General features: G+C 46.6%; 1 protein-coding gene across 1 annotated transcript in view; it reads right to left on the bottom strand.

Annotated features, from left to right (window-relative positions):
• Nucleotides 1-396: 396 nt before the first annotated feature.
• LOC139760629 (uncharacterized) overlaps nt 397-25568 on the bottom strand; it is a 40051-nt gene continuing 14879 nt past the window's right edge. The window contains exons 2-5 of the mRNA XM_071684036.1: nt 18687-18753; nt 3469-3549; nt 2188-3269; nt 397-1107 (exon numbers count right to left, since the gene is read on the bottom strand). Of these exons, the coding sequence (XP_071540137.1) occupies nt 923-1107; nt 2188-3269; nt 3469-3549; nt 18687-18753 (1415 nt within the window). The 3' untranslated portion in view covers nt 397-922. The remainder of the gene's footprint in view (nt 1108-2187; nt 3270-3468; nt 3550-18686; nt 18754-25568) is intronic.

Here is a 25568-nt window from a genome sequence, read left to right as displayed (position 1 = left end):
AGTTGTAGTAATTAGGTAGCAGTAGCATTAGCACAAGTTGTAGCAGTAGTGTTGGCATAATCAGTATTCATAACTGTAGATATTGACAAACATCTTTTGTTTTGTTAGTCTGTGTGGTTGACAAACATCTTTTGTTTTGTTAGTCTGTGTGGTTGACAAACACCTTTTGTTATGTTAGTCTGTGTGGAAGTGGACACTGTAAGTGATAGGGTAAGATGAGTCGGCATGGAAATTGTAAATAAGTTCAGTAGCTCTTTACGGAATGTAGGGAAAAGTACTGACTTTCAACTCAATGAAAAAGGAGAAAAACAGAGAAATGAATAAATCAGGTTCACGTTCAGTGTCTTCTTTCCTTGGCTAAACGGGGTTTTTTGTTTGTTTGTTTGTGTGTGTGTGTGTGTGTGTGTGTGTGTGTGTGTGTGTGTGTGTGTGTGTGTGTGTGTCTTCATTAATCAAAGTAAATCTTGTATCATGACAGGAACAAAAATCTATATTATCCACTGTGTAAAGTGGTTAGTGACAGTGTCTTTCGGGGAAAAGCGTCACTTGTCAGTGAATGACAGTAAACTATGCCACCGATAGACCGAAGGAGGAGGAGGAGGAGAAGGAAGACGAGGAGGAGGAGGAGGAGAAGGAAGAGGAGGAGGAGGAGAAGGTAAGAAAAGCTTTGAGAGACAATGGGAGGAGAGGACTCGAGGATATCGCACTCTGTAAGTGTGACGAGGAATGCCCATGGTTATTCATCGCTTGATATGTGACACAAAAGGCTGAGGGGTAGCTGACGGCGGAGGTCCTTCCCTCTTTCGTAGTCACGAACACCCCCGCTGGGGAGGGAGACACCCTCTCCATCTACCCTCCCCACTGTTGGGCGGGTCAAGAGAGGTGCCGCTGCGCCGAGTGGGGAAACCGTCTCGTCCATCCCTCACTGGACGACAGACGGGGGCGACGCCGCGGAGCTCAGCGTGGGCGTGAGCGAGGGCGTGAGGGCTGGGGACGAGAGGTACTTGGCCTCGGGACGCACCAGGAGGTAGGAGAGGGCGGCCCGGGGATCGTGGGGGTAGCCCAGCGATCCCCCCGGCGGGTACACGCAGCTGCTGAAGTAATTTCCTGTTGGGGGGGAGAGAAGAAAGGTCAGCGGAACGCTATCGAGAAACGCATTAATATGTGGTTGGCTCAGGAGGCGCGGGAAGAATGCCCTGAAGAACCATCCTCCTCCTCCAGCACGTTACACTCGTGCTTCACGTGGTGACTCCCGGATCCCATGGCAACAGATCCATGTGATCATATCCTCCCCAAACATTTATCTTTGTACTTGAAGTAATTAACCATTGAGATGGTGTTCAAATCATTATGAATTACAAAATACCCTTAACGTTAATAGATCATGTGGTCTTTGGGATGTGTTTGACCCACAACCATAATCTTCAGTTCCCATGATTGGAAAACGAAATTTCACCAGGAATATGATCCGTCTGAGTGGCTGAATCGAGGACAGATGGGTCGAGTGGCAAGACAGACCTCAGCCAGTCATCAGCACACAGGACCCATCATACTCATGGATCGTCCTACATAATACGGTAGTTCCATCTGACTAAAACGCAGGAATACGTCACTCATGAGATCAGTGAACCATACATGCTCTACCCTGACCTCAGGTTAGTTTGAGATGTGTCACAAAGTCGTTATCAGTACAATAGGGGATTCCGATGACATCGTTAAAAATACTATACACACACACACACATATATATATATATATATATATATATATATATATATATATATATATATATATATATATATATATATATATGAGGTGCAAGATATAAATGACTCTGTTATTGTGGCACTGATAGCATTAGCAAGCAGCTTATTCCTTATTCATCTATCCCCTTTGTAGTTTTGATTTCCCTAACTCTTCTCGTAATGTTACTTCATTCTCTGTGGAAAGTATTTCCATGCTTTTATCTTTAGCTCAACATTTTGCCGTAAGTCTTTTATTAAAGAAAATTGTATGCTTTTTTTTTTAATGGATGTCACTATGTAGATACCAAACATTTTGAGCAAGACTGTGGTTAAGTGTTCCCTTTTACAAAAATGAAACTTAGGAGGTCTAATGATTTATCTAAGATTCAGGATTACTTGGTTGTGTTTCACGTAACTGAAACTGGAAACTGGGGACACTTACTTGCCATATCCGCTGCCGACACGACAACGGAGGGCGAGGACATGACGCTGTGCTGAGGAGAGGAGGAGTAGAGACTGGTAGCCAGGGCGGCGGAGGTGAAAGGATGAGGAGGCAGACGCAGCGCCCCTAGCGGGGACGGTGAGGGACACTTGCCGGTAGGAGACTCCGAGTTCGCGTCCAAGCTCTTCCGCTCACCGTACCTGACGAAAGCCCTGGAATCGTCGCCGTTGGAGATTTCCGGCTCTTCCTCACGGCTGGCGGCGTCAGAAAATCTCCTGAAGGCGCCCTCGTCATGGGGAGGAGGCTCATTCTCGGCCGGGCTTCTCGCAGGACTGGACTCCCTGGAACGACTGTCAACGTCAATCTTTGGGCTGGACGGAGAAACTGACCTGCTTCGAGACGGTGGCGGGGACACCGCCACCTCTTCTCTGATTCTTCTCTCCCTCTCCATGTAGAGTTGCTGCTGCAGGCGGAGGTGCTCTAGCTCTCGTGCCGTCAGACTCAGATAAGAGTTGTCCAGCGGCAGTCTGGATAGAACACTTGTGGCGGACACCTCGGACGGATATTTAGGTATCGGAGACGCGAGAGTGGAAGGTGTCAAGTTCGGCGACGTTGGGTGGTGGATCGGAGAGGATAGTCCTGAACTTAGATTAGAGGTGACCCCAGACGGAGGCAGGCCAGACGATGAGGCCAAGTGGGGAGAAGTCAGATGTGGCTGGAGAGGCGGAGATGATAACCTGGACAGGTTGAAGACATCATGAGACGCCAGCCGGGAGAAGAGCGAAGACTCGACGGAGGCCATCTTGGACAGCGCCAGGGACTCTGAAGTAGGCAGCTTCGACAGTCCTAAGGTGTCGGGTGAGTTGATCCTGGAGAGGACGACAGGATCCACAGGTGGATAGTGAAGGCCTGAGAGTTGAGGTGGGAAAAGGGGCGGAGGCGGGAGGAGGGAGCGAGACAAATCTCCTGGGGACTTTTCCGGTCCCCCAGGCACCCCTGGAGGTGCTATCAGGTGGGGCGGCGGGTAGAAGGGACGAAGGCCGTCCAGCATCGGCTGGAACATTGGCAGCTGGAAGTGGTATCTGCAGGGAAGACGAAAGCAGCTGTAAAGTTCTGGATTAGCAAATACCTAGATATGACTCGATATATAAGACGACTTTTTTTTTTTTTAACAATAGCACAATCCGTAGCTGTAATACAGTGCAGCTGATAACTAAAACTCTGAGCACTTTTGAAGCATTTCGCCATCTTACTGGCTCCATTGAGGTACGAGAGACTCACCTGTTATCCTTCTTGGCCAGGCTCTTGGCCTTGCGCCTCGGCCGGTACTTGTAGTCCGGGTGCTCCTTCATGTGCAGCGCCCTGAGAGGAGGAGAGGAGAGGACAGTGGTCATGAGACTGGCGACGGAGGAGGACCACTGGTGATGGTGGTGTCGGGAGAAAGGCTGTTGGTGGTGGGGAATTTGCAGGATCAAAAACGCAGTGTGCATGAATGTTAGTGTCTGTAGAGTGTCCTGTTCTCTACTTGTGTGTGTGTGTGTGTGTGTGTGTGTGTGTGTGTGTGTGTGTGTTCCGTGCGTTCATGCGTTTGTGGTCTCCAAAAAAAAAAAAAAATAAAGGAAAGTTAGGAGAGTGCAGTGAAACACGTGGGCAAGGTGCGTTCGCCGTTGGGTGAACCGCGTGAGGTAGGCGTCGTCTGGGGTGAAGTTAAACACCCACATATTACCTGTTAATGTTGACGTCACCGATGGTATGATGTGTGGTTGTTCTGAAGGTGGCAGTCGGTTGTTCTGAAGGCCGATGATTTAGGTGGGGGGGGGGGGGTGATTTCTTATGCACGAAGCTGTAGCATTATATGTTCAGGTTTGTGTGAGAACTTATATATATATGAGAGAGAGAGAGAGAGAGAGAGAGAGAGAGAGAGAGAGAGAGAGAGAGAGAGAGAGAGAGAGAGAGAGAGAGAGAGAGAGACGCATCTTAACCTGGTCGTAAATATGTTATACATTGTCCAACACATTGATGAAAACCGTGACGTCACCGGTTAGGACTCCGATCAAAAGGGGAACCCATGTAACAAAGGTTCATAAGGGCGAAAATATACGACGCCATAGCTTAAACCGGTACATAGACCCTTTCAGTCGCTACCAACCCTCTAGACCAATCATGCAGTCCTCATCATCCGAGTGGCCATCACGCGCTTCGAGACCAGGTAATTAAGGACGAAACTCCCGCTGTACCGGATGACGGACAAAGCCGTATCGACAGTGACGATACACCCACCTTCCTCCTTCACTCGGTGATGGGAGTGGGTTTGGGGGGGAGTGGGTTGTTGGCGTCCGTTTTGGCGGTGGGTCACAAGACAATAGCGGAGAGAGAGGAGCACAATAGCGACTAAATGTGCCTCAATGTAACCAGATGACACAGACGGACCGACCCGCGCGGCCCACTTCCGCGGCCCACCTTGTTTGTTAAGCTACAGTCGACGGTCTCACCACCACCTTTGCGGCCCACTTCTGTGGCCCACTTCGTTACCACACTCGATGATCTCACCCTAATCCCACCTGTGCGGCCCACTTCTGTGGCCCACCTCGTTACGAGAGTGAGGGCTCTTCCACCCACTCCCCAACCCCCTTACCCATTGGCGCGGCATAGTGTTGTTGGTGATTGGTGACGTTAGAGTGGGTGCGTGTTACTGATTTAGTCACAGAATTTAACGCATGTTAGTAACACTGGGTCGAGTGCATGTTACAGAGTTCGTAACGTCCGTGTGAACGCTTGTTACTGAGTCGGTAATGTCATTGTGTGCGCGCACTAATAAGCTGACAACGCCAGTGTAGAACGCGAGTTCTTAACGGGAGGGGAAGTGGTTTTACGGTAGCTCTCTCCTCTAGCTTGGCTGCCTTCGAAGCCCCGTCCAATCCCTCTCGTGTCTGTGTAACGTTCCAGTCAGACAAACGGAGTCCACGAGACTGGTAGGTACATGATTGCCAAATGTGACCCCCCACGTATGGGCCAGTCTCCTCATAAATTCGAAATGTTGGTGAGGATGGCCGCTGAAGTGGTCGTAATGTAGAAGGTGTTCTTTCTAGCTTTGCTTAAAGAGTTTCTTTTTTTTTTAATAGAATGTTCTTAGACACGACCTGTTGTATCTATCTATCTCGTCTGTCTCTCGATGTATCTTTCTATCAATCTATCGGTCGTTTGTTTGTATCTATCTGTGTATCTTTCTATCTACGTTCATTCTCCACGATCTACCTGCCTGAGGTGTACAGTACCAGCGACTGTTTCTCTGCGCCAGCGAGTCCAGATCGGAGCCCCATCCCGCTCTGGTCTAGGGCTGACAGCGGCAGCACCCTTGGGTCTGGCGCTGATTGGCTGCTGTGATAAACGACCAGCCAATTACATTCATTGTCTTCCCTCCAACACTCCGTTAAGGGGGTGGGGAGGTGGGGTGAGGGGACGACGACCTGAACCTAAGGTTCATAGATAAGAAGCAAAGTACATGGGACCATATTCATCATCGACTTTATAACAGGGACCGAATTTGTTCCTTTGAAAAAAAAAAAAAAAGAGAAATCTGTTGTATCGTTGGCTCGCTCACAGAGCGACCCCAGGAGTTAGGAGATGAATGTTGATGTTCTTCTAATGATTATGGATCAGCGTGAGAGTGTTCCTGAAGGTTTGATAATCATGTACAACTCGAATGAAAATATCGCGCTAGGACGTGTTTTTTTAAAGTCCTTCACCGTTGAGGTTCTAAAAGGATCAAGCCACGTTGAGATAAGGAGGATGAAGCCACGTAGAGATGGAGGATGAAGCCACGTTGAGATGAGGAGGATGAAGCCACGTAGAGATGGAGGATGAAGCCACGTTGAGATGAGGAGGTCACACAGGAACCGGATGATACCAGCTAGTCTTCTGCGACAATTGTGGATTTAGAAATTGAAATTTCTGTTGCTCACATCAAGAAACTGAATGACGGCGTTAACAGAGTAGGTGAAAAATAAAGAGGCCTCAGGAAGAATTTCTGTGCATGAAAGTAAGGAAATCCTGGCTTGCTGTAGAGCGTAGCAACCATGTTGTGTACACAAGCATCCATGACCCTACTTAATTCAACCACACTTTGACAAAGTCACTGGGAAAGAGTAGTGGAGTTTAAACTCTTCCCCTTGTGATATCATCATATCTGAGAATCGCACCTGACCTCATCACATTGTGTTTGAGAAATCGCCAGGGTTTGCTAGAGTCTGCACGTTGGGGGCCACTGCAGAGCATTAACTGAGTATATAACACTGAGTCATGTTCGTGCTGTTTCATGGAAGGTCTTGAGCGCTTCTGTAGACGAAGACGAGAGGTTTTACACACACACACACACACACACACACACACACACACACACACACACACACACACTCAAGCAAAACAATACCTCCCTCCTGGAGTAGGTGGACGCCACAGGCATGATGAAGGAAAGTGTGTAATGGAGATGTTTTCTGTAACAAAGGACATTCTGCCAATGTTCATGGTCCGCTACACCTGACTTGCCTTCACCCGGCGTCCTCTACCACACTGTCCGTCCACCACGCTGCCTCTCGTCTGGCACCGCCCTCTACCACACTGTCCCTCCACCGCACTGTCCTGTCTCTTGCCTGTCACCTTCCAGCGCACTCTTTGTAAGCTATCTCTCCGCCGTTCGATCTTTCAGACTGCGTCCTTCGGTAGAGGACCCCTTGCATTGTACCCTCGACGACGCTATCTCTCAAGTAGCACCGTCCACCACAGTATCTCTCAAGCAGCACCGCCTACCACACTGCCTCACTACCAGCTTTCCCTACCCTCGCCATAGTCTTCCACCACACTGGCTCTCGACCAACGCCTCCCACCCCCATATACCCTATCTCACTACTAAACACCCCGTCTCCCACCTATACTCTGCCACCACACTGTCTCGCAACTGGAGGTCCCCGTTCCCTCCTCTACACCCCGAAACATCTCTTACATTATATTGTCTCTTTTCGGCACCCACTACTGCACTGTCTTTAATCTGCCACCATTCCACTACACCAGTACGATGACTGTGATGAGAAACGAGAACACCTTGGTCCTGAGGGAGGAAAAATATACGTTCAGTATCACTGCAAAAAAAAAAAAAAAAATGCTCAGAACTTCTCAGTGAAAGATTAACCCTGAAGCGAGATGGAGAAATCTGAATTCTTAAAGATGGCCTGCAAGTGATTGGATGACCAGGGAGGTGAGGCGTAGTATAGGGTGGAGTGGATGTGAAATGTTTTGAAAAAGATACAAAAGGGATTCTCATTCTTGGCCAAATCTGGTACCGGCAAGCGGTCTAAGGGGTGTTTAGTTTATGGCCTTCGTGTGGTGTTGGGGGAGAGGAATGTCATGCGTGTGTCGTGTGTGATTCCTTGTATGGGCGAAGCTTTGTTGAGTGGAAGTGCTTGGTCACTCTGGGCTATAGGTTGGATTCATGAATTTTCAGGGGTTTAATATGTAGTTATTCATTCGGCTAAAACTGCCACAGGTTTGGTTTTCCAGGAGCCCCTGTTGCTCCAAGGCTGCGGCGCTTCCAGTAGCAGGGAAAGGACGGATTCCTTAGGAGTGAGAAGTTCCACGACGAGATTGTACTTCCATTCGTCACCAGACGAAGATACATCCTTGCCAGAGGTGACTTCGTCGCTCGCGGACGGAGAGGGAAGAGAGAGAGAGAGAGAGAGAGAGAGAGAGAGAGAGAGAGAGAGAGAGAGAGAGAGAGAGAGCGCAGGAAGATGGAGTGCGTCTGGCAGCGGGTCTGCGTGCGAGATCTTTGTGCCGGCGGCGAGGCAGGCCCGTTGCCTGGTAGGGCCCAGCCACCCGGCCGGGCCACGTAACAAGGGAACGGTACGCCAGTTTTATCTTCCAACTGTACCATAATTTGCATCCGCCGAGCCGCTCCGGGAGACCCCTCGCTGCTGAGTGAAAGGTTGAGAGCCTGAGTGAAATATTTGTCGTTGATTTGAGGATTGCGACGCCGAGCTCAAAGACGAAGCGTGAATTGATAAGGAAAAATATGTTTTTTAATATGATCCAGTAGCATGTTAAAGTAATATGTTAAGGGGAATACATTCCCCTTAATCGGAAACATAATATGATCTCAGTGACATGTGAAAGTAACATGTTAAGGGGAATGTAATCGGGAACATTATATAATCTCAGTGGTATGTTAAAGGAATGTATTAGGGACATAATATAAACATTTAACATATCAAGGGAATGTATCGAGAACGTAATGTGATCTCATTAATACGTTGACGAAATGTCTCGAGAAGAGGACGATGGGAGAGACGAACACTGCAGATCTCAACTTCTGAAAGAGAAGTGTCTCTTTATATAGACTGAGAGGAAGTTCCTTATGGCAGTTTTGCTCTTAATCACGAAGGATACATGCAAAGAGGTTACTGGTTTGTGTATGTCCACAGGACGCAAGTATTCATCGGTCGTGTGTGTGTGTGTGTGTGTGTGTGTGTGTGTGTGTGTGTGTGTGTGTGTGTGTGTGTGTCATTTTGACCAAACCTACGTCAAATGCGTTGACGTTGTATCTTGTCAGAGGTGTGGCGGAGGCTGCCGCCCTCCCAGTCCAGTGAACTGCGAGCCGCCGCCCTTGCTGGGTGACCGGGGCCGTGTGCTGGAGGGCTGGGGCGGGGGGAGCGGACGCCCCAGGGGGCACGGAGGAGTGGTAGGTACTCCAGTGGTGTGTACAAGGGAGGCGGCGACCGGGCCAAGGAAAGGTGTTAAGTGTAGAATCATTGTTGGTGATAAGACTTTCAGGCAACGTGGGCTTGAACTGCACGTGTGTTGGAGAGGATTGGCAGAATGGGAGCTATTTAGTGTGGGGAGAACGTTGGCGAGAGGTGACGGACGGAGGAGAGGGGTGTGATGGACGGAGGAGGGGAGAGAGAGAGAGAATCAGGGCGTTCAACACAACTAGGGCAGCGTGACGACGGGGGAGAGCCAACCTGTGAGGGGGTCGTGGAGTAACTTAACTGGTCATGTTTGGTTCCGGCCATACGACGGATCAAGACCTCCCTCCGTGCTGGCTCATGTCTGAGGGCGGTAGAGGCAGTGGGTAGTACATCCCTGCCTCCCAACCATGTACTGCCCATATTAGAGGGGTCAGACGCTCTGTCTGCGAGACGTTTGGAGGGTGGCTCGCTCAGCTGATGGAAAGCACCAACACGCCTGTTGTCAAGTCTGCTCACACTGATGATGATAACATACGTGCATCCTGGTGGGTGTGACTCAGGTCACGACACACACCTGTATACAGGCCCAGGAGGCATGCGCATCAGGTTGTAGCTTTACGAAATACCACTGAAGATGGAACCAAGCTTTAGCGTTGTAGGTAACTAGTGTAAGGCCTGAAAAGAAAAGCTAAGCCCTCCCCCCGTCTATGGCCGTACTACTCCAAGGGAACGACTGATGTATTTCGGTAGGTTTTGGACGAGGTATTCAGTGATGTAGCATTAGCACCTCTCATTACGAGGCCAACCCTCCCAGTACAATATCCGACCTGTAGAGGGCGCTCGTGTTAAACCTCCTCACGTAAAACTTAAGAAAAAGAAATAATCGGTGGTGCTCCACAAGACTTAGTTTTGTTGTCTCAAGGTCAGCTAAGTAATCTTATAATCCGACTTCGTGATTAACCTATGCACGTTATCATAAAGTGGAAGAAAACGAGCAAATACTTGAGTTGTCCTGAGCTCGACAGCTTCCATGATGTGAGGACAAAGACTCCACATTCCCTGACTCATGAGATTCTCGTCTGTAGCGGCCAGTCGACACACGATGAGACAGGATCGATACATCGATGAACCGCTATAGATCGCATTTTACAGCCGAAACGACCTTCGATAATCGTCTCTTCACCCTCACCAGTTCATTCTCCACTTCGTTCGGTAAAAAATCATCTTTGAAACACGTGTGAATGATTATCTATTATTGATTAGCAGGTTGTGAATAAGCAGGTGCTCCTAACAAAGAAGGTTTGGCGGGTATTTCTGAGTATATTGACGTAAATAATCGTGTTTGACTCGTAATCGTCGTCGTGTCCAATCCTTGCTGGTCGTAGCTCGGAGACCTCAGCTTGTCCGTGCGAGAAACACGCGACAAGTGGTATAAACAAATATCTCTTCGCGGGACAGTATTTCGCAAGACGTCACAGATGGACATCCTCGATGGACATCGCATTCGGGTTGTACGATAGCGACAGATAACGCATCAGCAACGATCGACCAAACAACCAGACCTCGTAGTTGTCGAGGGACGCCACCTACCCATGTTAGGTGGAACTAGTTCACAGGGGGTTAGGACGATACCAGTGTTTCCGTGCCGTAAGGTAATAATGATGCTTATACCCAACTGCTACACCAAGACACACAGACACACACACACACACACACACACACACACACACACAGACACACACACCTGTGACTAGATAGAGCTTAAATGCTTCCAACCTTCGTGGAGTAAGGCAAGGAGATGATAAGGGAATTGAAGAAAGATAGAAAATCTGGACGTAAATCCTTCACGGAATATTTGACACAGAGAGTCAGTCATTCCCCAGCAGCATCGTAGTAAACAGTAAACAGGTGTTCTGTGGGTGTAGTAATATTCCACTGACTGTTCTCCTCCCACGCATAAGAAGGTGCTACGCTTCTGGGAACGTGGTGGTGTTAAAGTCAAGTTGTCTTCGAGGGGGAAAAAAAAATATAATAACATTACGCACGTCGGCTTTGTAACTCCCACATATGAACTGAGTTCCCTTCACAATCCCCTCCTTGAAGTTCTTCCTTTCTTCGTTCCTTAAAGATTCCGAATATCTCATAAAGCCCCACCACTCTCTCCCCTCCTTATCAGTGTCACTCCCTCCTCTCACTTTCTCATACACTCTCCTCCTCCTCCTCCTCCTCCCATCTCTTTCTCGCCGCTTCTGTACCACTCCGTCGTACAAGCCTTGAGAGAATTCACCTTAGTCGAACTACATGTAGTCCAGCCACATTGCAGGATTTTTCTTCCACTTGATAACGCCTTATCACTCGCACAATAAAGCAGTCTGATTTACCCGATTTCCGTATCCCTCACCAGCACACTCACGCCTTGTATTAACTTGCGATCTCAACGTGTGTTGATAAATGGGAATGACCCTGAAACCGGAACCACCCAAAAGTTGCAATAGTTCAAGGAAAATGTGTTTGTTTTAAGTGGATCGTACTAAACGTGGACATGTCCATATGATTAGCACGACAAAGTCTGTCAGGAGATGTAGGCCTTCTCCCGCTTGATCGGGGTGACGTCGGGAGCGGATGGTCCAGCCTTTGAGGAAAAATTCCTCGTTTTCCTTCATCAGAAACTTAATTCAGGAGGTAAGGATTTTCAGCCACCCTCCACTCCTGCATCACCAACCACCCTCCCACTCACCGATGTCTTCTGCGACATGTGGAGGAAATATATGTGGTTGGATTCTTCGTCCCCTGACCCGGCTCTCTGTCTCTGAACTTGAGCACTGAAGGACTGCAAAGAAACCAGAGTGAAATTATTTTAATTGCTCTTGTAACAGTTATCATATCGCAGTGCTTGAAGCTTCGAAATGACGAGAAGAAGGAGTTAGCTCCCGTAACATTGAGAGGAATTGCCTGAGGATATCCAGACGAATTTTGTTTCTTAGAAGTTGGCAAAAGCTCGATCCTTTATCGAATGCAATAGCCACAGAAAACGTGCAGGAAGTACATCCATTGTGGTGCATGATTGGTCACTGATTATACGACCTATTATCAATGTTATCTTTCCAAGAACGACCATTATCAAACAGGTGTTTATTTTCCTCGTCAACAAGCCGAAGGTCACGAGGCATTTCCTTCGCATCTTCACCTCCAAAAAAAAGAGAAGCGAAGAAAATAAACTTCAGGTCAACTCGGTATCTGCTTGACTATAATAACCCCCATCCCAGAAGTGAAGTATGTGTGTCACTTACGAATTTGCAGAAAGCAAATGACAGGGTTGACAGAAATGCCTCCAAGAAGATGATACAAATGCGCGAGGGAAAAATGGAGAGTTACTATAGCAGAGAGGAGTCTTCACTACGACTGTAGATTAAGTATGCGAGTAGGAATGGAGGAGGGTAAGTGGTTCCCGGTGAGGGCGTGTCTTCGTCCGGGATGTTTGCTGGCATCGCGGTTGTTTAATTCAATCATGGATGGGATGATGAGAAAAGTAAATGTGAGGGGTCTTGGAGCAGGACTGAGGTTGAGGGAAATCAGCAGAATGCAGGGGGAATGTGGGGTCATGGGATGTGAATCACCCGCTGTTTGCAGATGACACTGTTGTCTAGCGACAAACACCAGAGAGACAAACCCGGAAAGCTGGGATATTGTGTGTGAAAGGAGAGAACAAGGAATAAACTGTGAGCAAGAGTAACGAGGAGCAGCATGGTGGTTAGATGAGTGGGAGTGGATGTGGGAGTAGATGGTCATATATGAAAGTTTAAGTAGTCCATAGAGTGTTGTAAGAATGCGAGTCTTGGGTCTTGGGCGCATAAGAAAGGAGAGGGTGGATGATTTGGAAATAGAATGACGTCAGGGGAAACCACACGAAGGTCTGTGGGGTTCACTCGTTGTGGTGCGTCGTGTAAGACACGGGGTGTGTGGGTGTGAGCAAATGAGACCGTTTTTCGTCTATTCCTGACGCTGTCTTGCTACATAGAAAACGGAGGGTAAGTATAGAATGATATATATATATATATATATATATATATATATATATATATATATATATATATATATATATATATATATATATATATGTATCGTGTAACACTATTAGATAAGCAGCGAGCTTGAACGTTACACAATTTTTCTTTTTAACGTTTTCTCTCGTGATAAAGAAAACCATGAACTCATTTATTTTAGGCTTGATAACACGGAGTCATTTCTTATCGTGTCTGCTTCACTTATCTGGTAATATCTGATAGTTTGCAACTTCCACGGCCGTTCTCCTTATCTCGCCACCGTTACTCACGTCGGATGCATAGTCGTAATTCTTCTCGAAGCCAGGTGTTAGGACAGGATGGAGCCAGATGTTCATGTGGTATAGTTGACAGGTGTTTGTGTAGGATATCGACGAGGTTTTGACCCCTCGAGCGTGACGGTACGAACTCTGAGCACGACATTACCGCCCTTGAGCACGACGGTACACGACCTTTGGGCACGACGGCCTAACCTCTGACCCTGCTCATGCGGGTCAGGCTGTCATACGTAGTAGTTCAGGCCATCTATACTATACAGGGTCGTACCGTTGTGCTCAAGGAGAGAGTCAGGGTTCTCGAGGCGATACCCAGGTGGGGGGGAGTGAGTGGAGCTAAGCGTTAGGGTTGAGTAGCGTCGTGGGGTAAGGAAGAATGAAGGCGCTCTGGAGCTGGAGGGACTAAAGAGTTCTGGAGCACCAGAAGTAATGGTTGATGGCAGGACAGAGCCGAACGTTACAACTGTACCCCTGCCAGTCACTTGTCGACAGTCACTATCCAAGTTACCTTTGTCGTATCCCCAGAGACCTGAGGGAATGACTTCATCACCAGGTGGTCCGAACACAATGTAGTGTGTGGGAAATGCTACATCTGCTCCTCTGAAAATTAGCTACTGTCTTCAGACGAAACGGATCTTGGATACCCAAGTGTCGTATGATAAGCATGAGACACAGTTTGATGAGTATTCATTTCTTTTTATACTTGTAGGTTTCTCAAGCATACTGATTTCAGAAGTGGGGCTGTCCTGTAATACGTACAAGTGGGTTCTACTGCCACTGTGATGACACTTGTCTACCATGTTGAATACTGTGTCCTCTTATCAGTACAGATACTGCAGTACATTATCTAAACGTTACTAAGTCATCAGTAAAGATAGTGCGATACTTTTAAGTTGTACCGTGCCTTGTGATCATTACTTAGCACATTTGTTCTTCAGGTCTGAAATTACCACACAATGTATTTGCTCAATGCCAGGGGTTCATATAGACCGTGACTTACGGTGATGATGGTGATTTTATTATTCTCCTTAGATACACGATGGCCCTGGCGTCCCCTAGGGCAGATGTTGGCGTCTCCCCCTCCCCCAACGCCACCCCTTCATCAGGGGGTCATATTCTGGTGTAAAAAACAAAATCAGTCGAGGCGTTATTCGCCCTCATGAAGCCTGGACACACAGGCGAGACCATCATTAATGCATGCAGCGCCGGACTGCTCCTTCGTCGACGGCCAGCAAAGCCCCACGGGGCTAATAAGGGTCACACATCTACAAATCAAACAGACTGCCGTAGACTCCAGAGAACAATCGCACATGGCACCGTCTTGCCCCGCGGGGCCAGCTCATTAAGTTTGCGCCGGCAGGAGAGTTAGTCAGTCAGAGGACCCTGGAACCATGCAGGAGCACGCAGGCTATTGTCCTGCCACCCGCCGCTGTATTGTTGGTGCCAAGACGCAAGACCCACCCCACCCGATCCCCGACCACCACCGGGTTCGGCGAGGTGTTGCACGGTGGCACGACGACCCCAGCCCGTCAGCACAGCAGGCGGCGCCCATCCCTCCTGAGCTGCTGCTGGCTGTAATCAGGACAAACGAGGAATGCGTACCCGAAGGAGCAGGAGTGTCATCGTTGTGAAATCGAGATTGGTGCCATTTAGGTGAGATATTTTGAAGAGAGAGAGAAAAAAAAAGGAAGATGATATATATGGAAGGGGCGGTGAGGATAGAGGAGGTAATCGTCAGGAGACATTGAGAACCAAAATGACAACAGTGAAGCCATACGTGAGGTGGGAGTATGTTGCTGAGAGTCCTCGATCTCCCAAAACCTACTGTTATTACAGTGAGCCTGACATTGATGTAGGTGCGGAGGGGAGCAGAGCAAAAGGAAACAAAAGAAAAAAGAAAACATAACATGCATGACAAATGTGGCCTTTCTTCAGAAATAATATGTGTCGATTATTCGATATCTATGATTTAGGGGGAGGGGGGGGTAAAGGAGATAGAGCTTATCAGTTAATGGAGACAAGAAAGTGTGAATGAAACAAGGAGGAGGAGGATAACAGTTGATAAGCTGAGGTAAAGAAGCGGAAGAGTTGGTAAAGTGAACAGTGTGGGCAAGAGTCACAGAATGAGGTTGAGCTGTTGTAACAGAAGCACCTCGTGGTATGCGGGGCGTGCCTCTGTGGCAGCCTCCACAGAGGAGGAGGAGGAGTGTGGAGCTGTAGGTGTTTAGCGCGCAACGAGTGACAAAGAACATGGCTGAGTCAGGAGTCGGCTGATCAGAGAGGGAAAGAAAAAAAGACAGATGTATCTGAACCGTGTGCCGCTTACACCGTAAGAATGGAAGGATGTGGGGACAGGGTCGAACTTAAGTAACATCAGCTAAATGGATGCTGATACCTTGTATGTCATCTCTTGGAAAGTCTTGAGTATTAGATGACTGGATGTAGACTTTTTCTTAAGTTACACTTGTACAAGTGGAGTGAAAATGACAACAACAAGTTATTGGGCGATGGACCTCGTACGGGCAAGGTATATATCATAGGACCGTGATTGTATATGCAGTATAGATTCCGGATCCCATTGTGAGTTGAAGTATAGAGGATCCGGTAGCGGAAGGTGTGTTGACCAGATCTTCACGCTTGTTAAAGTGCCGAGAAACGTGTATAATAAGACGGAAGTGTACGTGTGTGGTGTTTATGAAAAAAAAATTACTTTAAAGTAGGAACTGTTATCTCTCTCTCTCTCTCTCTCTCTCTCTCTCTCTCTCTCTCTCTCTCTCTCTCTCTCTCTCTCTCTCTCTCTCTCTCTCTCTCTCTTTCTCTCTCTCTCTCTCTCTGGTCTACTTGGAAAAATGCCGAGATGTTAAGACCTCTTGAGTTTATTTTTTTATGATGAAAGAGGTACGTGTGCGAGAGTAAACAGCGGTCAGGGTGAGCGGTGTGAAACATATGTGTGGAGGCGCGTCGAGGTTGTGTAATGTTACCGTGATTGTTTAATGTTTTTCATGAGTAGGGGTTTCTTTGTTGGGTGCGAGCGGACCTTGGAAGAAGACACAACAGGTACATTATACGGGTCATGTTCTCCCGTTGCCTGAATCCGGTAAGGGAAGGGATGGGTGGACGAGGAGATCCTGCTCTGGTCGTGTGTGACAGGTGAGGATGATGAAGAGAAATGCGAGATGACTGACGCATCTGTTGTTCTGGAAGAGACGGAGGTTCGCAGTACAGTATCGGCCTGAATGGGGGAGGAATTGTGGGTTTGTGGAAGAGTTCGAAGCATTTTCCGGTGGCGAAGCAATCCAGAGGGACGCAGAGGCGTGGGTGGAATAGTTGCAAAGTAGAAGAGTTGGGGGTGTCTCTTTTCAGAACTCGAGTGAACGAGAAGAAATAGACAGTCTGTGAGTTTGGTCCTGTATGCAGGATCTGGCTAGTGAGGTCCTGAGGGCTCATCCACTCGTCCTGAGAAGTCTCCTATGATGAAGGCGACAGGATGATCTCTGCCGGCCGCGTGCAGTGAGGGATTTTCAAGGGCCAGGCTGGGCAGAAGGTGAAGGGAAATTCGGCCTCACTTGACGACTAGACTTGGTATGACTAGTGCTCCGTCCGTTCGCTCCGCCACACTGGACACAACTTGCGTTACATGACGGAAGGTGATGCGCCTGAGATACTCATAGGAAATACGGACGAGTTGAGGATGATCATTCTTTTTTTTTTCTTTAACTTGTAGACCCGCCTCTTGAGGCAGGAAAGGTGACTGGAAGAGGGGCAAACTAATGACGGAAGGGGTATTCTATTCCTTCGCTGTGCTAGGAAGGATGATGAACATTAATGGTTAACCCTCGTGAGGCCGACCTTCACACAAAAACTATGGAAATAGAAAGAAAAAAACGAGACTTGTATTTTGGGTCCAAACTATAGGAAATGGAATACATACATATATACGGCTCATATATCCCAGCGCTGGCTCTGCCCCGTGGTGACCAATTATCAGTAATAGCACTGAAGCGATAAGCAACGTTGTGATTATGACAATAACCTGTATTGTACCCGTGTTGAATGCAGATCAGAACAAAGATGTTTTTCTCTCTCTTTTAAGTCTGAGAGATCATGACATCTCACATCGAACTTTGACATTGCTTTAGAAACTAAGAGACCATTGTCCTTCCAAAATCTTATCATAAGTTCATCAGTTTACATCTATAGTGTATGATTTATAGTATATTGATGTTGTTTTATCATCAAAGACTCTTTCAAAAGTAAAGTGGAACCATCACTTTATAAGGTATGTTGATTCGCGAGACCTTCTCACAAACAACAGAAATAATTGAAAATAGAAATGATTAATAAGAACGATGTTTTTAAGGGCAGTTCCCTCAGCATATAAAAAAGTATCTAGTAATATTAGTATCTGGGTACAGCCAGGGCTGCAAGTTAATTGGCTTATCAACACATTAGATACGAGAGATATTGTCAAAACAGATAAGACTCATATGTGCTGTAATCCATATCTGTATTTGTGCTTCACTACCGTATCGCTCCTTGAAGGGTTAAAGATAACTGTGGACACGAAACGACATTTATTTTAAGAGCTGTTTCAGGCTTCCTTCATCGAATAGAAATGCTTTCTCGATGAAGCCAGCATTCGATGGTGATATGTCCGGGTGGCGGAGGAGAAACATATGCTCGAGGTCGTAAAAGTGGAAATCAGAACTTCAAAGAACACCTGTTCTTATCTCTTGAAATTCTCATCGAGTTGCGGAATAATTACGTAACAATGGAAAGATTGTATCCACGCCTGGAACAGCAGAGATCTGTTTCATCATCTGCGTATAAAGCGAGAATCTGGAACGTTAAGTCTCGCTCAAGTGGGACACAAGGTAACCAAAGACTGAGAAAGCTAACCACGCAGACCTTCAGTAACGTCAGCTGTGCCGATAACGCCATGCCAGACAACGCTGATGTTCTGCATGGAATTTACTACTGTGCACAGAGCTCAGTCTTCGAACCAATGCAGAACAAGAGCTGCTGGTATGGAGATTGCCAGGATACTTAGGATTCTCATTCGATTTTAGAAGAAAGTGAAAAAAAAAAGAAATGTGGATGTTGAAGATGAAGGTGATATTGGGACGATTTGAGAGAGTCGTGGTAAAAAGTTACAGTCCGCGGGTCATGTAGCCAGGAGGTCATGGGGATGAGTTGGTGAGTGTCCATTAGTGAGGGAAACCCGAAGCTGGCTGCTTCGCTGGACTGACTGGTGGCAAAGACTCTCTCTCTCTCTCTCTCTCTCGTCAAGCCTAGAAGGCTTTGCACGGGACACAGTGATCACAGAGGTAAAGAGAGAGAGAGAGAAAAAAAAAAAGAATCTAAATGTGAGGCAGAGAAAACAGGCAAGGGAGAACAACAGAAAGAAACAGGTGGAGCAGCCTCACCTGAGCCTCTTTGCCTCGTCGATGAAGGGTCTTTTCTCCGCGTCGCTCAGCAGCTTCCACTCAGCACCTGTCGACGAGAGCAGCCAGAGTCAGGACCTTGAGGTATACAGCTGTATATGGTCAAGGTTAAACACCGTGATGAATAAATGATTCTACAAGGATAAACGATATCAAAAACCTCCCCTACTGTACTGCTCTCCAGTCTCCCGCCATGAGCTACTCTGGGCAGTGATTTGCTGGAAGATATGCAGACCAACAGCAGACTTGGGGAACTTACCTGTATACCTGGAATTTCGATAGATTCATGGGACTTTTCTAGTAATCCACTTATATTCTAGATGGAGTTTCGCAAGCATGTTTAAAGGTATTTCTATCTTGATTTATCTATTTCATCAACTAACATTTCTAGCTGTTTTTCTTTCCGATTAGGTGACGCCTCCTCACGAAAATGTTCGTGTCTGGTAGAGTGCGAGACGGTGTGTGAGGCGCGAGCGTTTCATCTCATGGCTCTTGTGTTGTGTAATAAAGTTGGGTTTCACAGTGTAGTGTGTGCGTGTCACCTCTGAACTCTGGCAGAGATGGTGTTTCCTGTTCGTATTCCAAGTCAGGATCCAAGGAGAGAAAATCATCAAGATGAATTGACGTTCACACATCGAGTACAATGAAAAATAAGATCTGTGGCTTTCGTTTATATATGTCAGGAAGATTTTAGATCAAATGGATTTTGTTACACTTGTGGGAGGACAAGGTAGTGGTCGTTCATGGCCAGTCGGTGGGTACACGCCTGGCCCAGCCTCCTTGAGTATGATAACTTAAAACAGTAATAGCCATTCTCATGCACCATGATGATGACACCTCGAGCCATGACCTGGGCTTGGTGCTCGGAGGGTCGAGTGTCAAGTTTCCGCCTGTCCGCGTCCCATAGCAAGACCGCAGAGGAGAAAATTGATTAAAGGATCCCCAGTTATGCACGTCGTCTTTTACGTCGACGCCCGAAGAACCATCACGTTATTTCGTTAATGTCTGCAGAGGCTCCTCTGTATTCTTGTGGCCGCAGTGAAAATGATGTGAGAGAAGGAAGGAGAGAGAGAGAGAGAGAGAGAGAGAGAGAGAGAGAGAGAGAGAGAGAGAGAGAGAGAGAGAGAGAGAGAGAGAGAGAGAGAGGATAGTCGAGACAAGGGAAAAAAAGGGAGAGGGATAAACTGTTGGAGGAAGAGGGAAAGGTAGGGGCTGGACAGAACAGGCGTGCCTTCGAGGTCCGTGTGTGTGTGTGTGTGTGTGTGTGTGTGTGTGTGTGCGTCTCCCTAGCTCACCACTAGAGGAGGAGACAGGGAGTGTGCAAAGTGCCGGTGGTCTGCACGCCTGCCTTCGCTCTCCACAGCGACACAACCACAGCGCAAGGCCTCTCTGTAATGCCTCACTCGCCCACGATAATATATATAATTCCGCCACTCGTTACACCCCAACGAGCTTCGTGAAGGGGCTCTCTCGTCCCTCCACTCAGAGGGTCGTCTTTATGAGTTGTTCACGCCGGGGAGAAAGAATTGTTGTGTTCCCGTTGTGTTGTCCGCTTTCTGAGCAATTGCCTTGTGAGTTGTCAGACGTTTCATGAGGAAGTTGTGGTAATGTATTTATATTTTTTTCTACGGCTGTGGATGAAATATGTTCGGTTGTGTATGATACACAATTTATGATTTTCAGTAGAATTTTTCTTGTAGTGTAATGAACGCATTCTTGAATAAGATATTGATTGCTCAGCGCTACATATTAGAAGGAAATTATTCTAGTCTGTGTATAGCGAACTCCGTGAAGAATAATGGGAATCATGTTTAAATGCGATAACTATTTGTGAGTTAACTGGAAGAGTTTTGCTCTCGTGTTGCGGCATTTCTTAACCGTGTATATATAAACCATGACCTAACTCCTGTGCTCACACACACACACACACACACACACACACACACACACACACACACTAGCCTATGCCAGGTAGCAAGTACCATGAAGAGTTCACGTAGGAACTTTGGTGCATCTGTATTGAGCTGGCCACTTCGCCGGCAGCAGCGGCGGGTGGAGGAGAGAGTCCGGCAGCGCTCTCGTCCCAACGGCCTAGGTCTGTCTGGCTCCCTAACTCACACGATAAACGTTTCACCCATAGATGGTGGTACAAGCTTAAGTTAAAGCTGTCTGTGCTTTTGTAGGGGGAACCTCGTCGAATAATTACAATGGTGTTACGAGTTAGAGCTTGACTTAAAGCTGTTATTGTAGGTTGAAGGGGGGAACAAAGAGTGAATGGCCTGAATCTAAGCAGTGTGACTGCTTTTTTCGAAGCATGACACTATTCTTGTAGCTTCTCTTCTGTTGCCCGTGCAGTACATCCACTGAGGCCGATGAAACATAATTAAGAGATTGTCGCTTGTCATATATGTAAACTTCCAGGCCCACTTCATCCATGATGAAGAAACTGTGTTGGACTCTTGTGGTCGGTTATCACAATACGGTACAGATGGGGGCTGGAAATCCTCCCCTCCAGTTTTTGATTTTCCAAAAGGAGGAACAGAGAAGGGGGCCAAGAGAGGATTTTCTCTTCTAAGGTTCATTTTACAAGACAGCATAAGAGACCCAGGGTTTCCGCGGGCAGGAGCGTGATGCCTAGGGATGATAATCCCCGGTTCATATAGAGCGTTGTAGAGGAAGAGCAACCAAGGCGGTAATGCCCACCACATTCCCCGCTCCTCACATATGGGTACCCAGTGAACCTTCACCAGTAAACCTGACCGGAAGAGGATTATCACCAAATGCTGCGCACACTTCATCTAATGTCGTTCATAGCTTGGGAAAGAGAAATGATCCTTGCTGTGACTGACACTAACGTCTATCTGTGGTGAAAAGGAAGGGGGACGAGGGGGTGGGGGGTAAAAATACCATTCACCCAGTCATAAATGCGTTTTTGATTTGTCACTGTCTCGTATTATGACTTTTGTGGCAGTGGACGATTGTCGTCGTCCCACAGACTCACCGGTGTGCCAGTAAATGATCTATCTTTGCCCGACGATTACCAACAGCCTCATGATATTCCCTGTCTGTCAGTGGGGGAGAGTAGCTCCCCTCCCTCCTCCTTCACAATACGACCAGTAAGTCAGGCATCAGTGACTGTCGCCCTTCATGACTACCATGTCAGCGAACGATCATTACACCCTAACACGACCAGTGAGTGCGTATCACTGCACAACCCCTGGCCAGTGTGTCGGATCCGTCAGTGATGAATAAAAGATCAAGAACGCCTATAATCGACCAGTATTCCACAGCAGGACCAGAACCTCACAGGAACGTGATCAGTGTGTCGGCGATCGATTAATCATTGTTGTGTGGTATGATCTAGTATGATCCCTTGTGTTCCACCCCCGGCGCTGTGCAGGTCTCATCCCCTCCTCAAGCAGCACCCCTCGAGCGCTCCTGTGAGCGTTTCCACTGAGACAGAGGAAGCGGGACCACCAGGTGCTCCTCTGCGTGCTTCCATGGGGCAGATGATCACCTGACCTTCCATATCTCTCTCAGCCTGTCCACCTCTGACACGTACCCTCACCATCAAGCTAGAGGCCCTGCGTCCTCCGTCTCATGATGTCAAAGGATTGGACGCACGTCTGCAATCTTGGAAATATATTATATTCATCACGAAGATGATGATCAGTATGCAGGTGTTGTCACCTTTGTCGGGATAACGGCAGACTGGCTTTAATCGTTAATATATATATATATATATATATATATATATATATATATATATATATATATATATATATATATATATATATATATATATATATCAGTTGTGACCCGAATGCTTTTATTCAGAATTGTTCCTTCTTTTAGTATATTTTGTTATATTTGTCACCACTGGGCACGAAGTCTGTTTGTATATCCCTGAGCACAGTTCACTCTGGACTATTATCCATTTACGAACTGACTTCATAAGCGTCGATGTATATGTAGTAAATGTGTCAGTTATACATATACACATAATTATTGCTCTTCTTATCGAACTGAGCCTTGAGAAACTAATTATTTCAGATTAATGTTTTTTGAATAGTGTATATATATATATATATATATATATATATATATGTATATGTGAGTGTGATGCATGCCTATACGTAGGTGCGGAGGTAAAATCATATACCAGTGTATTTAAATACAGTTGATGGCAAAACCCAGCCTGCAACAGCTGCTGACATAAGGTAATCAGTTTTAAAACTCCATTACGGAGAACAGTTACATTCCAATGATCCAACACTGTTAATGGCTATTACCCCATACTGTTTCCTGTTTGTGCCACAATATTTATTTTACCGATTCAAAAGATATATTAACCCCCCACACTGAACGCCTCTGACGAACTTGCCAAAACGTTTTGTTCATAAAAGGTAAATGGGATTAAATCGTTTCCATAACATATGTTTTAAATGACAATATTATTCAACTGCATCGTTTTACAGCTTTTTTTTTTTCATTCACACAAAACACATTACCAGTGATTGAAACACTAAACTCCATTGTAGCCGTATGAATCCATCACAGTTTTAACGTTTTTATTTAACCGGCCCCATTTTCTGTATACAAACAGAAGCGTAGCGCAGCAGCGATAAAGATTAATTCAAAATGTATTGTGCAGATATGAAAAAAAAAAGGGAACTTTTATTTAGAATTCAACAGGCGAACAAAGTACATACACTGTGATATTAATCACGCCTTAAATATTCTAAACAACGAAGTTTATCCTAAATCAGAAAATCGCTTTTCATTTTGTTTGTATAAACTAAATTCGTAAAGTTTGAAATATTGTATTGTCACTGTAAAAAAAGTCCAGTGGTGATAGTTTGTTGGTAAGGATTGTCGCATTTTAGTAAGTATATATATATATATATATATATATATATATATATATATATATATATATATATATATATATACTTACTAAAAGTGGATGTTTTTTTGGAATCCCTTAATGAATATAGCGATGATAAAAACAGAGAGAACAGCACACAGGAAGTCAGTACAGTTGTCAACACTCGCTGTAACCATGGTGTTCATGATACACTGTGGTCATTACAGCGTAAAATCAATGGGTGATAAGAGGAAAATCACGAGAGAGAGAGAGAGAGAGAGAGAGAGAGAGAGAGAGAGAGAGAGAGAGAGAGAGAGAGAGAGAGAGAGTCTCTCACACTGATTAGCTACAAAAAAGCAATTGAGACCATTAAGGGGGAATGGTGGGTATTATTCACGTCAATAAATACACACATGTGTTAGCTACAGTCGTGTGGAAAGTGACCTCAAGATATTAATACCTGACTTGATGATTAATTCTTATATAATTTTCCCCGGAGCGGTGTCTCTGTTGCCATGGTCACTTCCTTGTTCCGAATCGTAGTCCACACCAGGATGCAAACCTGAGTTAGGAAGATATCTCAAAAAGGTGTGTCAAGAGGACGAGGCACAGAGAGGACCCGAGACGAATAATCTGTGGATGTTTTGCGATGGTTTGGTGATGTTTGCAGGAACAACCGAGGCCGTTATGCCGCTCAGACTTCACAGCGTCGTTGAATAATAAATACGTACATTTGCATACCTCTTTTTTTTTTCCCCACAGTGGTGTTGCTTGTACGAGTGATGTAAAACCCTTTTATACGCGGCCGCCACCATCGCCAGCCACACTCCGCCTCTCGGTAAAGTGTTGGGCAAAGTCCCGGGCGCGTGGGAGCCATTCTTCTTACTTCGTGTTGACTCTTGCGTCATGTCTTGTATAGGAACTTCAGTAAAACGAAGACAAACAGGCGCCATGAACTCGAGATACCGGGGACAAGAATGTTCATAAATCACTCCTGGCGTATCAATATTCTATAAAAAAAAGGTTCGATGAACCTCACGTTTCACTCGGTCGACGGCGTCGATTGTTTTATTGGTGCGGACGTGTGTGCCTGAAAAAAAAAGAATGAATATTCTCGTGAACCCAATATTTTCCATGGCTCTCGACAGACAAATAACATCACAGTACTGTCTGAAACCCGGGTGAGATCATAGACCATGATTTTATGTGTTATTTAGTAACGCTGTCACGGTTCTCGGCTGCATCATGTGTCGAGTTCTTTTGCGTCTGAAGAGGAGGCGAGTCTGGTTTGTCCTGGTGCGCACCGATCCTGCGCAGGTGGGCGGGGCACCACCTCGCCCTGACCTTGCGGGCCATGATACCCTCATGAGGACCATAACTATCTTGGACGCTTATCTTAGCCTTTCGTAAGCAGATTATGTGAACACACTCAGTTATCTGTTTATGTATTGTTGGGCAGGAGTGGCCATCTCCAGAAATTTTTACCGAGTCACGTTGACACGTCAGTTCATGCGCTTATCACCATCGCCAAAGAGAATGAATAGATCGAGGATAATATACATCATAAGAGTTTCAGTATACGTATCTTTAGAACATGATCGGCGATGTTGCCGAACCCCCCTCCGCTGGATATTCTGTTTCCTCTTAGGAAAGTTTAGGGTACATTTTGCAGGCGTGGATCTTCAGGAGGAGCGATGATTGGTTGAGTCTCTGAACAATCCGGAGGACTTTAGGAAATACCGACCATACGCTGGCCATCTTCCTGCGTCTTACTCTACACGAACGCCTTGCAGTAAGTCCGCATGCATGACGCCACCGGTGTCCTCAACATCTATTACGTCAAACGGGTATTCTAGCGAAGGCTTTTTGTCACCTGGCAGACTCTGGGTTCTCCGAGACTTTTTACACCATAGCCCCACGTCCTGTTGTGTAAGAGTATCGAAATAGCTGTTGGTGGTGCGCTATCAGTATAGCAGTGATACGGGGAAACGACGTTA

This window comes from Panulirus ornatus, chromosome 37, assembly GCF_036320965.1.
Source record: "Panulirus ornatus isolate Po-2019 chromosome 37, ASM3632096v1, whole genome shotgun sequence".
In the NCBI taxonomy this organism is placed as follows: Eukaryota; Metazoa; Arthropoda; class Malacostraca; order Decapoda; family Palinuridae; genus Panulirus; species Panulirus ornatus.
The sequence above is the reverse complement of the archived record's forward strand: the minus strand, read 5'-3'. Positions and strand labels throughout refer to the sequence as shown.